Below are 16,087 nucleotides of genomic sequence, written 5' to 3'. Positions count from 1 at the left end.
CATTAAACACACGACTCCATAAAAGTATTTACTTTCTACAACATAGACATTCCGATGTAGTCAAGAAATATTTTTATTAATCAAAATCATCGATTTCTGTTCACGGCGTTAGTGTGTGCATGTCATACCTGTGGGCTCCGTATTAAAATGGACACGACACGACTGAATGTAAGGGGGTAGAAGTCTATCACATCGATTTACATGTTGTCTTCGCTACGGTTTCAAAAAACGAATCATCTATTTTGCATTGGTCGAGACCGAGCGAACCAGTTACATGTATTCGCGGTAATGATTTTGCTTGTCGTATGCGAATGATAGGGTTGCTACTCCGACAAATCAAATCAACATACAACAATCTTCTGACGATCATAATAGCAATTTCATTTTCCACCCCTTCGTAACTGTATACCCACGAAAAGTATATTGCACAACTCGACAACTAAGTTTAACAAGACCAATCACACTACCAGCGTTGAACACAAGATACCTACCCAAGTCAAAATATCATACTGGTTTGGACAACTGATGTTTACCTGTGTAAAATTATCATTTTCACTTGGAGGTCAACCGTTACCTGACTAAAATACCATTGTCCTTTGGCGATTTATCGTTTACCCAGTGTAACAAACCTTTTTCACTTGGAAATATATTTTTTCTCTGGGTAACAAACCTTTTTCACTTGGAAATATATTTTTTCTCTGGGTAACAAACCTTTTTCACTTGGAAATATATTTTTTCTCTGGGTAACAAACCTTTTTCACTTGGAAATATATTTTTTCTCTGGGTAACAAACCTTTTTCACTTGGAAAAATACTTTTACCTAGAGTAACAATACCATTTTCGTTTTGAAAACTGACAACCACACCGGTCAATTTGATATTTTTGTATATTGTTACAACGGACAGTGACAAAATATACACCAACAACGACTCCGATACATTTGTGTAATCGCATACTCACTTGTTCTGGTGCATCCCATCAAAATCGACGGTTAGCCACACACACACACACACACACACACACACACACACACACACACACACACACACACACACAATAACAATGCGCTATCTCGATATGACTGCGATGTCCCGGTTCGTGCTTTAGATTTTCCAGAATCAATCCGTCTAAAGTTGTAATCCTGCGACTTTGTTAACTGATTGATTCACGGATAACAATCTTCGGAAAATGTAGGAACGCATGCTACCCATCGTGCGCGCGATTCTCGGTTACTTGTGATTAATTTCCTTGCTCACACTATACAGATTATACATACACGTGAATGGTTGGATCAATTCCGTCATTTGTTATTTATTGAAAACTCGATAAAGTGTATGTGTTTATATATCAACAAGGTTGGGAATATCCACTGTTGTAGTCATCTTGTTCTAGTGGAATATATAATCCCAGTAGAGTTCGATTTAACAATTTTCCGCGGGTTATGAAATCTTCATCTGTTCCTCGTAATTTCGTCATTGGGAGTTGTAGTGTCACGAACGCTTTATTTAAGTCGTCAAGCAGCTGATCCCAATCTGTAAAATAATAAATCACATAAGAGGATTCATAACACGAGAGGATTCATAGCGCTTTAAACTCTAACAGTGTTACTATAACAACTATAGACCTCACCCTTGGAACACTCTTTTAAATCTTTATGTTGTCTCGAAACGCGTTGTTCGTATAATTCATGCGATATCTCTCGATTCATATACAGCTCCACGAAGTGTACATGATCGCGGCGTTGTACAAGTGTCTTTTCGTGTAACCGAGTCAGGCCTGCTTGTTCCAGAACAGATATTATGTAATCACTAGCCATCTGTAAAACAAGACACAGATTTCAGGAAATATTATTACTAAAACGTTTTAGTTACAAGTTGACATTCCGAAAACACCCACAGATTGTAAACAAAGTTTCACCTAAAACTATCAGTGTTCACCACAAGATTATGTTCACAATGACCAAGGGAATCATGTTTGCAAAAATCATCGGTTGTAGCATCGCTACTTTCAGAGTCAGAACGAGTTCGTTTCAAACTGTTTGCAACTCGATGTTGATCAAGGAAAAATTGGAATTTTCGATGTCGCTTGCGAGTTCTCAAGTAGGCTTGTCTCTCTTCGTAACCGAAAAGCGGTATCCACGAACAATTTTTTCCCAAGACCACATAATTTGTCAGCTTTGCTCTGTTGAATAGGATGTGGTTATCACTCGGCGTCTTTCGATCAGGAAATTGTAGTTGAAGTAGCGCTTCTATGCAGACACTTCGGACGCGGATCCATTTCTCGTCTAGTTCCTGCCGGCGCGCCTTGGATCGATCGGGTATCGTGCGATCTTGTGAGTTGTCGTCGGTACCGTGAATCGAGAGCTGTGTTAATTCCTGCTCCAGTTCAAGCGTCTCTTTGTGCAAACTATTTAAATCTAATTCTGACATTACTGACTCGATATATGAAATAGCGTTATCCATCTGGAAAAACAAATGACACATTAGCACATAAAAAGTACAAGTAAATCATAATAATAGCAGACACACAGATAAAATACAATAGCACACAAAATATACAATTACGTCACAATGGTATTACACATTCAATGGTAGGGTTGACACACCATCCTCGAGCACTCGACGTTTGGCATAGAAATACGAAAATGTTTTACGCTGTTGTTTGTACGTATAGACACCCCTATCTCTGCACCGAAACCCCTTGTTCACTCCCCCGACAGATTGCCTAGATGTCAAGACACCCAGAAAAGTTTCGAAATCGACTGGGTTGGATTTCTGGAGACCTTTGGAAGCCAATTTTTTCTTTGGACCATCACAAAAGTAATTTTTGGATTGGAGACCACAGAAAGATGTACCACCTTCATACTCCACTTTCATCAAACCCGGTTGACGAAGGTAATACGCATACGTGTCTTTGCAACACTGCCTCGAGCGATCAAAAGAAACCGGATCAGTCAAAAACTCAGCTCGGTGTTCGTCACAAAAATAGCGTGGAAACCATTTCTCGTATTCAAGATAAAATTCATCCCTTTTCTCGGGGATAAGAATATCATCGAATGAGGCTGAATGCGAAAGATAGAGGGAGTCTGTGTCCATCATTAATAGCATGAAGCACTCGTCACGGAAATATTTACACAAGCAGTCATAAAAAAACGAGAGCATCTTGAGCTTAGCATTGTTATACACCCAGAATCCCACTTGAATACAGTTACCCCACTTGATCGTTTTAGGTCGCTTCGTTATTTCAAATAGATCGGCGTTCAATTCGTCACATTTCACAAAAAAACGATCCTTCACATTGACACCCAATTCGCTTTTATCACAGTAGGAGGTTCGTTTGAATTTACGTGGGTTCATCAAGACGCGGCCATAGCTGCTATTTCCGGCTAATTTTTGTGTCAGGGCAATGATCTCTAGGCTAGGGTCGCGGTCCCCAGCTCGTCGACAATCTGAGACATTTTTCGCAAAGTTGTCAAAACAGGTCTTTTTTGTGAATTCGACCGCCTCATGGATTTTGGATATAATCAACCCGTGCTCTACATACCACTTGATCAAGTCGGAGGTCAACAAGATTTTCTTGCCCCAGTATGAAGCAACCAACATGCGCGTGGGTTTGGTGAGTAATTTACGATCAATGGCAAACTGTTTCATGTGACCTGTCAAATGCTCGCGAGACACCATCGTATTTTTGAATATCGGACATAGTTCAACAAACTTCCTTTGTAAATGTTTTGGCGTAAAAATATCAACTGATAAACATCCGAAGAATGTACCAGTCATTACCATCTCCATCAATTTTTGCGCGGTGACAGACTTGGTTCGAGTCAATTGTGGTTGAATACCATTAAGATATCGCACAATATCAGGATTTTCCTGTTTCTCCGTGCGCCAGTCGCATTCCCATTTACATATGACTTGGTAATTGAGGCTTTTGTAATAATCATGAACACGTTTAGTCCGTTCTCGACGTTCCAAATCATCACAGCCAAATCTGCACTGATGTGCATGGAAATGACATCCAAGAAAAGACAAGATTACCCCTTGACCAGCAGAATTACGATAGAACCCATCAACAGGATAATTACGGGCTCCTACGCGGATTTCAGGTCCATTAAAAGCATGGTGGACATGTACATTGTGGGTATACGAATACCAGTTTAGCCATTGAGCTGCAGTCTCCCCCCATTTCGGTGCGGTCTTCACCGGTTTGAATTTAGTACACTCAGCATCGAGTGGTTGCCAATGCACCGGGAAACCGGTTGGACTAGGTTCACTCAAAGCAAAAAGGTATAACGAATTGCTGTCCAGCCCTGTTACATGTTGGGTAATCTGAGCGTTTTCCTTATAAAAAAATTCTTTGATTCGAGTTTCACCCTGTTTTTGATATCGATGAAAAATGACTGACGGTCCACCCACTAAATTGTCTCTGAATAGCGAAACCAGGTCTTGGTGTTTATCATTGAACAAGGTGAAATCACGCGGGATGCTATTGAAAAGATGCCTCGATACAACCCCGGGTAGGGAGACAGCTTCTTTGAATATATCCACACTGAATTGACTTTTGAAAGATTGAAATTGTTTTTCTAACCCCTCAATGAAGTAATGAGTATCGATTGCGTTGTACCATTTGAGATAATCACGTAAAGACGTCATTTTGTTGTCGTTCCAAACCTTCAAACAGTTTTCATATTCGGCTGTGGATATATTACGACCTTTTAGCGAGCTGTAAAACTCATCGTGGCTAGGTAGACTAGTATAATCCAACTTTTCCAAACTAGTCAGAAACTCATACGGAAAATGACCTTTAGCGGCGCTACATTTGAAGGCTTTCAAATAAGCATCGTACGAGAACCCGGGTGCCAAGTAATTCACAATATCCAAAAATTTAAGTCTGTTGGTTGTCAAAGAGAGGAAGTTGTTACCCCGCTTCAATACACTCAGATTTTCATCAACGAGTAAACCCATCAAGTACTCTTTGAGACAGTTCAAGTCATACCGACCGCCATTGAACGATAAAACAGGGATTTGTTTTAAATATCGCATGAACTCCTCTTGTAAACGTTCAAGTGGTATTTTTTTCTCGGAAGGATCGAGTGCTTTCATTTCGGTAATTTTAGTTTCGAGTATGTCCAAGTAGTGTTGATATTCCATCTGTAACAACCTAAATGACTCACTTTGAATATCATGAAAATGATCAACCATTTCCGCACACAAGTCGTTTGGGTCGCCGTTCGAGACAATTACATACGGTTCCAAGAACCCTTCCACATTAGAAGATATGCTAACGGAAATGGGAATATGTTTGCACTCCCATGTAGTTTTGGAGGAATCTGGAATCTCACACTTCTCAAACATGCTCTCTATATCAAACGCGATACGGTATTTGAAATAACGAAGCTGGTGAGGAACGAACACCCCTTCTAAATCAAGTTTTTCAAATATGTTCAGAGGAGGTGTATACACCCCACCGGGAAACACTTCAACCGGTTCTGTTGTACATTTGTGTCTGGTCAATTCATACTGCTCATAAAAAAATCTTTGACAAACATCACATCGATAGCTCTCCATATATCGCCTCATATCGGTAATGACACAAAAATGTCGATCTTCTAAATGTAAGAAAACAGGTTTCCCTTCAAACGTACTACGACGGAGAGCGACAGCTTTACCCTCGGTCTTGGTGTATACAAATATGGCCACATTAAACAAGTCCTCGATATCATCCAGCATGTCGAGAGTCACACCAGATTCTACATTGACGCCATACACCGAAGTGAACTGTTGAGCCATTGCTTTTGTATCTTTACCTAGTGAGTTGGCGATACAGCGAAAAGCGCACAGATTGTCCTTGTGTCTCGTACCGTTTTTTCGACGCAACATTGTCATGACGCATTTTGATTTTGTAAGCCATGTCGGTAGTTTAATACCAGCACAACCAATCAACATGCCGTCGGTAGGATATTCATATAACTGCGGGTTGATCAGACATATCGATTGGGTATCTTGGAAAACACCTACCCACATACTGTTCAAGTCGCGAATTTTATACACACGGCTACTGTTCACTACATACGATTTCACCGCGTGATAGTTCTGAGATGTAATTTCTTGCTGTTGGTCGTCGATCTCTGGTGGCGCATTCTCGTCCTCGTGATTTACCCGTCGTCGACTCATCTGTAACATTGTATTCGATTTTAATTTCACACTCCTGCTAATTAACGAGATAGTAATACCTACTTATCTTTTTCTTTGAAATCTTGATTACTTTTCATCTGGTAAACAAAGAAACAACCCTCCTTAAATTATATTCACCACATTGTGGTAGTAAAACAGAGCTTACCGATGCAATATGACCCGAGATTGTACTTGACTGTATCTGCTTCGACGAAACAAAAAACATCAGGTTAGCACAAACTTTAGTTTTGAATAAGATCACTGTATACTTACACGTGTATTGATAATATATCCACGAGTGCAGATTTCGCCTCGTCTCGCCACAACGATCAGGTGGAGAAGACCGATTTGACTGCTTCAGGATTAATCTAGTGTTCACGATTTCAGATCGTTTGTAAGCCTATTATCTGTAATTTCAAACACAAACACATGAACATTTACATGCAAAAAATCAAGGCAATACACTGAATCACAAATCATATTTCAAGGTATTTCTAATTGGTAAGAGTTGGTTCAGGTATTGTTCAGTTGCATCGTTCAATTGATTCTGAATCTGTTCAAAATCACTGCGTTCAATAGCCGATGCCAATAGTTTTTTTATTTCAACAAGGATTTTCCGGATGGAAGGCTTCTTCTTTTCCGTAAGGGAATCAATGAAACCTAGAATAATCCCTAGGTGTGGTCTGATCGCATCAAGAGTCTTGAGATGATCTCGAATTTTATTGGCAGTGTACAGACATATTTTCTCTTCCTGTCGTCTCACCCTCGACTGTTTTCTATCTCCACCCCCTTTTACGAGTTTTTGTTTCGATTTAGAGAGGCGTATCTTTTTACATGGAGGTGGACTGGTTTGTGGTGAGGTCGCGGGTACACCTCGCTTTCTAGAGTTTGATGGTTTCTCGGTCTGGGTCTGTGGTTTTGATAGATCAGAAAATATCCTTCGAGAGTTCGTCGGTTTTTCACTCGGCGCCGCGGATCGAATTCTAGATTTTGGAAAAGGCTTACGAGGAGTTGGCTGTTTCTCAATCGGTAACACAACTGAAGTCGTCGGCTCATCCTGAAGGGTTAAGCTCGAAGCCGAGGTTGTCGGTTTGTCAACTGCGACTCCTGATTCCAACCATGCCTGTAGTGTGATGTCGCGGTGAGGTGGTTGGTTTTCAACTGTGGAATCACACTCAACGACCTCTATCGTTGGAGCAAGGAGGTCTTCGGGTAGGAGACCTTCCAAAAAACCCGCATCCTCTTCAAATCGCTGCTCAAAAGAAATCACTTCATTCCCGAGGTTATTAAATCTGTTCAACTGAGCCTGAGCCATGATCAACACTAAATCGAGGTATACTGATTGCCGGTTGATGTTCAGAATAAGCAAGTGGGATTTACCAGCTGAATGACCACCTATTTATTAAAAAAAAACGACTTCCTACCACCACCTTCTTCCTTTTCGACGTCGTGTTACTCTGTTTATTATAACAACCTTATTTCCAAATTCCAAAATGCATGATCACTTAATCACCAGGAATTATTTTACAGTTTTTGCAATAACCACCCAATATGGACTCAACTCATACCCGAATGATTATAGAAAATTACTTGCGTCACCATCACAATCTACATGTACCCGCTTTGGGAGAAATAGAACAGTTGGTTCACGACATCGTTGATGTCTACATATCGGATCAAATTGCTGTGAGCATCGAAAAATGTGATTTCACGTCACTAAACAACTCGATTCTGGGATACGGCGTGGACTGGAATGGTGTAATGTGCATTATAGCGGTCGCAGCTATGAAAAGTGATGTTCACACTATCTCGGCGTACACAGATTCGACATCGAAATTCTTGAATACACACTTTATCTCGCTGACAAATGATTGGGTATGGCGAATTTCAAACTACACAATCATAAACTATCACTGTGATTCCATTTTACAGAATTCCACCAAGGATTATTTCAGACCGAGCTTGTTCAGACGATTTATCCGACTTCTAAACCGAGCAACTAACCGTTTGTGGTCGCAGATTGACCAGTTAACCCGAATTCTAGAGCTACAAGAATGATATGTATATGTGTCTACTGTTTCTCAATACACAATGTTTTATGCATATTTTGGTGTCGCCCCCTGAATACTGAATATAGATCGCTCTTTTCGCGTTGCTGCTGAATACTGAATACTCCTGGATGTAATAGCACTGACTGGATTAGTGTAATAATCGATACGATAGTTCAGTATACTGTAGCACGAAACAGCTGCACAGGAAAAAATTCAGCGCGCAGGTCATTCGAAATATAGGTCGCACGCACTGCTTAATCCTCACAACAAGCCGTGTTCGCAAAACGGATGTAGTTAGTGGATCGCACATATCAAAACGCAAGCGCAAACATCTGTTTTTTCAAAATCGCACAATGTACTGTGGTTTAGTGAATTTCCCCGTCGGAAATAAGTGACAATTTGTTGCTATTCAAGTTACCCACACTGATGGTTCTGATAGTCGGTATTTATTAAATCTTACCAGTGAAATCTAGTTCTGTGACAAACTGATTACTAAAATTTCACCGCGTGAGCGATCGGTATGGCTATGACACCAAGTCGTGAAAGATGGGTATGTCCGAGACATTATCTTGTCAGTGCTCGCGGGGTTTTGCAAAAGTTGGTAGTCATGTTTGTCAATCTATTTCAATTCAGATTATGTCAAAGTCCAAATATTTCATTTTGGATTATCTGGATTTAACTTTAGTACACCCCGCGAATAGATTCCGCCGCCGCGCTATAACATTTTTGATGATAAGGACTCGAGGATTTTCATGATAGAGTTGACGAGTGATAAGATGTGTGTTTTTGTTAAGAGTTTGATTTCAAGTTAATAAAGACAATAACTGTATAATACACATACTTGTGATTCTTGATTCTTGTAGAATTATAGTTGGTATTGATTCTATAAGTGTGAAAACAGCGGCGTGGAATGTGCGAATAATTCGATGTAGCTGAAAGTCGGCGTCAGTAATATTCGGGTTATGGTCGAATCAAAAGATCACGAAAAGATTTCTCAAAATAATTAGAATTGTACCGAATTAACACATTCAGATACGAATCAACTTGGTTTGTGTAGTAAGTTTCATTTCGAGTTGGCAAATTGATACATTGGTTGAATATTCTCATAATTCTTATCGCGCAACTAAAGTCAGCCACTGTTCGAAGTGTCAAAACATATAGCGACCACCAGAAAGTGTCAAATTGTTGGGTTTCGAATCACCGTCTGCGACGGTTCTGGGACAAACTAATTACCGAAATATTACCTTGTGAGCGATCGGTATGTCTTTACCACCAAGTCACTAAAATGGTTATGCCCGAGACATTATCTTGTTAGCGATCGCGGGATTTGCAATCTATTTTACACTTTTTGAAGTGTTAATTTACGAGTGTGGTTATTTGCTGGTTGCTTTTTGTGTCACTGCTGAATACTGAATACTCCTGAATGTAATAGTGCTGACTGGATTAGTGTAATAATCGATACGATAGTGCGCGGTTGGCCGTGAAACAATTCCGCACGCAGGTCATTCGAAATATAGGTCGCACGCACTGCTTAATCCTCTTGCAAGCCGCGTTTCCGTTTGTGCGGTTATTGTTGGTGACTATTCAACACCACGCGAGAGATGCCTGAAAGTACGAATCACCACCCCCACCATAAGAACACATGGCGACTCATCACAGATCCCGTAAGAATACATGACAGACACATTTATCGTCGTTAGCATGTCGCCGCACGTATACCAAAAAACATTAGCACGCCACCACGAGTTTTCACGGTACCATACCGCCGCAGCCTATACCCGAAAAGGTAACCATGCCACCCCCGTCATAAGACACAATGGCACCATGCCACCCCCGCCAAAAGACATAAGGGTCACCATGCCACCCCCGGTTTCTCGGCACCATGCCACCCCGTCCATAAGCCCCAATGGCCGCTCACGACCGATCCTATATACTACTGACGCATGTGTTTCGGAGTCGCATCTAGTCCCGCAAATTTCCAACGCTGTATTGATGCCATGATCGCCGGCTTACCCGGTGTTGCTAGTTTTATCGATGACATAATTGTTACTGGCATTGATGAACGCGATCATTTTCGCAACTTATCGCTACTCTTTGAGCGCCTCACCGAATACGGTTTCACCGTCAACTTCGCTAAATGTGAATTTTTCAAAAGTAGTATCGAGTACCTCGGTCACATAATCGACAAGGACGGCAAACGCCCGTCTCACAAATCCGTTGAAGCAATCAAACAGTTGCCTAAACCTCAGGATGTTCGCCAGCTACAGGCATTCCTGGGCAAAGTCAATTATTATCGCGCGTTTATTCCTAATTTCACGAATAAAGCCGCTGCCTTGTACCGTCTTCTGCAAAAAGACGCGGAATTCATTTGGAATGCGGACTGTGATGCAGCTTTTCGCATTCTCAAAAACGACGTAATCGACGCTACGCAGTTAGCTCATTATGATGTACACAAGCAGCTCATTTTGTCAACTGATGCTTCTCAATTCGGAATCGGCGCTGTCCTCTCAATCGAGCACAATGGCGAAGAGAGACCGATCGCGCACGCATCGAAAACACTTTCCGATTCGCGAAAATCCTACTCTCAAATCGAGAAGGAAGCTCTGTCAATCATTTACGGAGTCACTAAATTTCGTCAATTCTTGTATGGTAGAAAATTTACGCTCGTGACGGACCACAAACCGCTTTTAGCTATTTTCTCGCCGGACAAGAAAATTCCCGTGATTACAGCGCAACGCTTACAGCGATGGGCACTAACGCTCATGGCTTACCAATACGATATTCGCTATAAACCGACAAATCAGCACGGAAACGCCGACGGTTTATCTCGCCTACCAAAGGGTCCAGACCCTGAGTTTGACGAACTGGAAATTCGTGAAAACGCGGAGATCGTTCACGCTATTAACATGGCATTCGATGGCTTACCGTTAACTCGCAATGAAATTCGCGACGCGACGCTGAAGGACAAAACCATGAAACTAGTAAAATTATCTGTCACTCATGGTAATTGGAATCCAAAGACGCACATTGATGATTTTTCTTGGTTTTCGACTCGCAAACATTCGCTTTCTCAGCACGAAGACATAGTCATGCTCAACATTGATGGTTTTCAGCGCGTAGTAATTCCGCAGTCACTTCGCTCGCGAGTCTTATCATTGTTACACGAAGGACATTGGGGTATCGCGAAAATGAAGCAGATGGCAGATGTCGCTTTCTTTTTCTATACTGTATTCTTTACTTTCATTCAGTGTGCATGCCTCCTCTTTACTACGCCTAGGCCAAGGTGGGTGTCCGATTCCATTGACAAATCCAAGTCGCTTCGACATCTTCCTGTCTATTCATTGTATCGCATTTTTTGTGGTGTATTGAACTGATAAAATTGCTAATAAACCAATGATGATGATGATGGCCTTCCATTAATCGCGACATTGAAAATCTCGTGAAGAGTTGCGACGCTTGCCGCAAAGTAATGAAAGCGCTTGATCGTCAGTATCGCGAATGGCCCAAAACTTCTGAAAGCTTTGATCGAATTCACTTGGACTTCGCAGGTCCAATAAACAATAAAATGTTTCTTGTCATCGTCGATGCGCATTCGAAATATCCTTTCGTTAAAGTAATGAATGTCGGTTCTACCACAACCTTGTGTGTGGTCAACGCTTTGAGGGAAGTCTTCTCTATCGAAGGCTTGCCCATAACAATCGTCACGGATGGCGGACCGCAATTCACATCGAATGAATTCGATACGTTTTGTTCTAATTTGGCAATCAGCCACATCGTATCACCTTCTTTTCACCCTGCCTCGAACGGGGAAGCGGAGCGTTTCGTCCAGACTCTAAAAGCTGGATTGATAAAAAATTGCGACGGGGGAAAAGATCTCAACTTCGCGCTCCAAACACTTCTCGCTACTTACCGATGTGCACCGCACCCGGGCATAGACTGGAAAACGCCTGCTGAGATTTTACATGGTCGGCAGCCGCGCAATTTGTTAAGTTTGTGCTCGCCCTTCGACAAATCGAAACCCGTTACGCCTGGACAATCAGTCACTCATTTCGAGATTGGTTCCGCGGATTACGCTCGCAGTTACCGAAGCGGACCAAAGTGGGTTGCTGGCGTGGTGACGGAAATACTGGGGCGTGTTGTGTACATCATAAAAACAGATCATGGGTATTGGAGAAGGCACAAAAACCAACTCCAACCACGCTTGATTTCAGCTGGCCATAATAATACAGCCACACAGGAAGTTGCTCAGCCTCAACAGTCCCAAGCTGAGCAACCATTGGTCAGGAACAGGGCACAAGATCCTGCAGCTAGTCTTGCTCGTACGTCGGGTAGACGTTACCCCGTTAGAAATAGAAAACAAACAGATTTCTATCGGCCGACGTGAATCCCCTTGTACCCTTTAACTTACAGGGGAGGACTGTTATGTTCGTGTATTTACGTTGGTATCGTTTCACTCTATTTTGTATAGGACTAGTAATTAGCGCCAATCATTATTTCCTCGTGTGCCTTGCGTTGTATTTATACCCTGTATTCTGTTGTCTCGTGGTCTTTCCGTTTACCTGAACTCTGGATCGTGTCGCCTGTCTTAAAGTCATACTGCTGTACAATATACTGATTTCTTATTGCAACCTCGTCGCATTGAGTTATTGTTCAAACAAGATCTAGAACATAACAGGTTTCCTAACAAAAGTATTGACATTTTTGTCAGCGAACCCTACATTTTGATGATTTAAAAAAAAATATTTCCCCTATAAAAGTCTCTGTGGACGAAATTTTGAGGAAACGCTTCACAACTTTTTTATTTTATTTTATATAAACTAACCATCATTCGTGCAAAATCTCATATGAATCAGATGAGCGGGTGCGGAACAGATACAATTTTTGTGCAGAAAAAGTATATTTTGAGAACGCGTTTAAAAAAGTACAACCACAATAACTTCGAAAAACAACGATATGAACTCTGCTCATGTCATTAATGGTCACATTAGTTGATTTTCATCACACAGTGAAACATATATAACACAACCTGAGCAATAATAGCCGCCAGGCACAAAGTTAGATGTGTCTAAGGACTCTCGAACTCTTTGAATTTTTCGCTTTTTGACAGCGGAAGAGCGTTGAGATGCAGTCTTTCCTTCTTTTTTCCTTCAAAACCAGTTCAATACTTGTGTCAGTGTTCACTAGGAGTATTCAGAAATAACTTTTTTCTCAAATCGTACGTCACCGTTATTCATAATCCAAATTTTTTGACGGCAATAACTCCGCTTCCACTGGTTGGAATTGAACCAAATTTGGTGAACATCGTGTTTATAGACAACCCAACACTTTCAGGGGGTGGACATAAAATTTTCAAATTTTTTGTTATTTATTTTTAGATAATAAATCGAAACTTAGATAATAAATCGAAACTATCTTCTCCTGTAGCAATGCGGCTACTGGCCGGAATTGAGCCAAATTTGGTGCGTGGGCTTAAATTAGGTAACCTAACAATTTTATCAAGTAGCCAGTACGATCAAAAATGTCATTTTTGAATACCCCTATTGTTCTATGGTAAGTTTAGGCTTTCAAGAAAACTCAAGAACCCACTATATCCAGCACCGTAACTGCCGCACCCCAAACCCCCCAATTGGGGGGGGGGCCGAGCTCGAAGGGGGCCCAAAATTATTTCGTGAATTAGCATAAATCATAGCGTTATTTTTGAAAATTTATGCAAATTTTTCAAAATTTGTTCGCGCTGCGCGCGAATTCAAGCAGCCATTTTTCTATATTATTAGATATTGGACCATTGCCGCGCCACGGCCCACCAAGACATACAATCAAGTTTTTGGCCATATAACATGCGACTCCAAGAAGTGTGCCAGAACGATCGGTAGCGAGAAAAGCTTGGCCGAAAAGGTCTATGCCCTTATGCAGACCGAAAACTTCGTTACATAGGCTATACAAAATACATATAGGTTTAATTGTACATAGGCTCCTGAATGACTGGCGCCGAATGTTCCTGTCTTTGCAATCTGAACCTCACGAGACAATTACCATCCCGCTGGGGAAAATTTTATGCCAGTGAAGAAATACCAATTTGAAATCGTGTGCGTCTCTTAGTTTAGAAGCCTACGTTTGGGCGATTCTATATTTTTTGATATAGCAGACTGGAAGTCATGAAATAACACCATAACGAAGTCATATCAACGGGTCCGCCCGCCCGAAGATGTTTAATCAATATTTACGCGCTCTCTCGTTTTCAAGACACTTCACTCAGCTCAACCGGTAAATCTAATTAAGTGAGTAGAGAGGACAATAAATTGATAGCATAATATATATGCAATCACCGATCTGATTGACCGATTTTATCATAAATTATCGAAAATTTTCGCGCCTCGCTATCGCTCGGCTCACAATACAGTACAGATATTTTCGTGACAAACGCGAACAACGTAATGGGTGCCTGACGAGGTGCTGTTTAATTATTATTGAGTGGTCCTACCTTTTCAAACACACCTCACTCAGCTCTACCGGCAAATCTGATTACGTCAGCAGAGAGAAGATAAAAATTGATAACAAATACGCAATTCCCGATCATACTGACTGATGAAATCATAAATTTTCCGCGCTTCGCGCGCTTATAGGCGACAAAAACTGATTCACTAAACAAAGTCCCATAGTTTAAGAAGAATAGTGGTAAACAGTGTATCGCCGAAGGGGGGGTCCGGGGGGCGAAGCCCCCCAGAAGTTCGGTCTATAACTCTATGGGGGGCCCAAGACCAAAGTTTTGGGGGGGGCTGACGAAGTGCTGTTACGGCCCTGACTATATCCGATTGTCCAGTTCGGTACTGACAGTTACACGTTTTACTGCCACGGTTCCAAGGTACATTTTCCTCAGATACCTTTGCCATATAGTCGCATTGAATGACTAATTTTGGTTTTGGGCGAGTCCACTATATGCATCATTTCAATGTAAAGATTCTTCTTGACCTCTAAATTTCCTTGATCGACTCATTCTAAACATATTGATAGCTGTAAATGAAAACCAATCCAAGACAGCTATTAAAAAACAAATACTACCCAATATTATCAGTCATCAGTCAATGAATAGAAAAAAAATAGAAAAAACACACAACCTCCACCTTGACTGTTTACCTGGTACTAAATCAGTGAAGCAGCTAAGTATATGAAGGCAGACATGCTAGAACACTCATTAATCAACATACAATAAAAACTACCCAATATTGTCAGTTATCAGTCAACTAATAAAAAATAAATGAGAAAAACAACCTCACCTCGCGTGTTTACCCGAGATGAGCGGACCATGAGCAGAAAAAAATTATATTTTCGTAATGAGTACATCAGCAGCTTTCCATTGATACCCATTTTATCGAATTTAGCGCTCGGCAAGCCGGTCAAAAATGGCCGTAAACTTGCCTTTGACCAAATGGAAAGGGTGACGTAGAGCAATTTCACTGAACTGTGAAATTTGATTGTGTACTCTACTCCACACCATAGGACACTATTACTTCGTTTCCATGCTCGGCCGACGGTCGGCCGAAAGGCCATGACGCATGCGTTGTACATGTCGGCCGTGTTTCCATGACCGGGCGGAATCCGACCGTGGCTTGGCCGAACTAGGTGGGCGGAGCGATCGCAATGACGTTTTTGGCTTACTTTATGTAATAATTTCATAATAATCACAAGATTGCGATAAATGACTCAGTAGGAATGAGCCGAGATGACTTGTAGCGATCATTCAGTCAAACAACACGCTTTGAACTTGAACACGTAGGCCTAAATCCATCCTACATGTAAAATGGTCATGATGAACCAAGAGCTAAAAACTAACAGAAGATAAAATAAAATGGAAACAAGATGAAA

At 41.3% G+C, this 16,087-nt stretch overlaps 1 protein-coding gene across 1 annotated transcript; it reads right to left on the bottom strand.

The window, feature by feature from the left end:
• Positions 1 to 865: 865 nt before the first annotated feature.
• Positions 866 to 6,118, bottom strand: LOC145450306 (uncharacterized). Its single transcript, XM_080328818.1, has 2 exons — positions 1,630 to 6,118; positions 866 to 1,532 (listed from the first exon to the last, which is right to left on the bottom strand). Exon 1 carries the CDS (start codon positions 6,021 to 6,023, stop codon positions 2,577 to 2,579), a length of 3,447 nt encoding a protein of 1,148 aa, XP_080184944.1. The 5' UTR covers positions 6,024 to 6,118; the 3' UTR covers positions 866 to 1,532; positions 1,630 to 2,576.
• Positions 6,119 to 16,087: the final 9,969 nt, after the last annotated feature.

This window comes from Botryllus schlosseri, chromosome 11 (assembly GCF_051294905.1).
Source record: "Botryllus schlosseri isolate E-star chromosome 11, Bs_hap1, whole genome shotgun sequence".
Taxonomy (NCBI): Eukaryota; Metazoa; Chordata; class Ascidiacea; order Stolidobranchia; family Styelidae; genus Botryllus; species Botryllus schlosseri.
The sequence above is the reverse complement of the archived record's forward strand: the minus strand, read 5'-3'. Positions and strand labels throughout refer to the sequence as shown.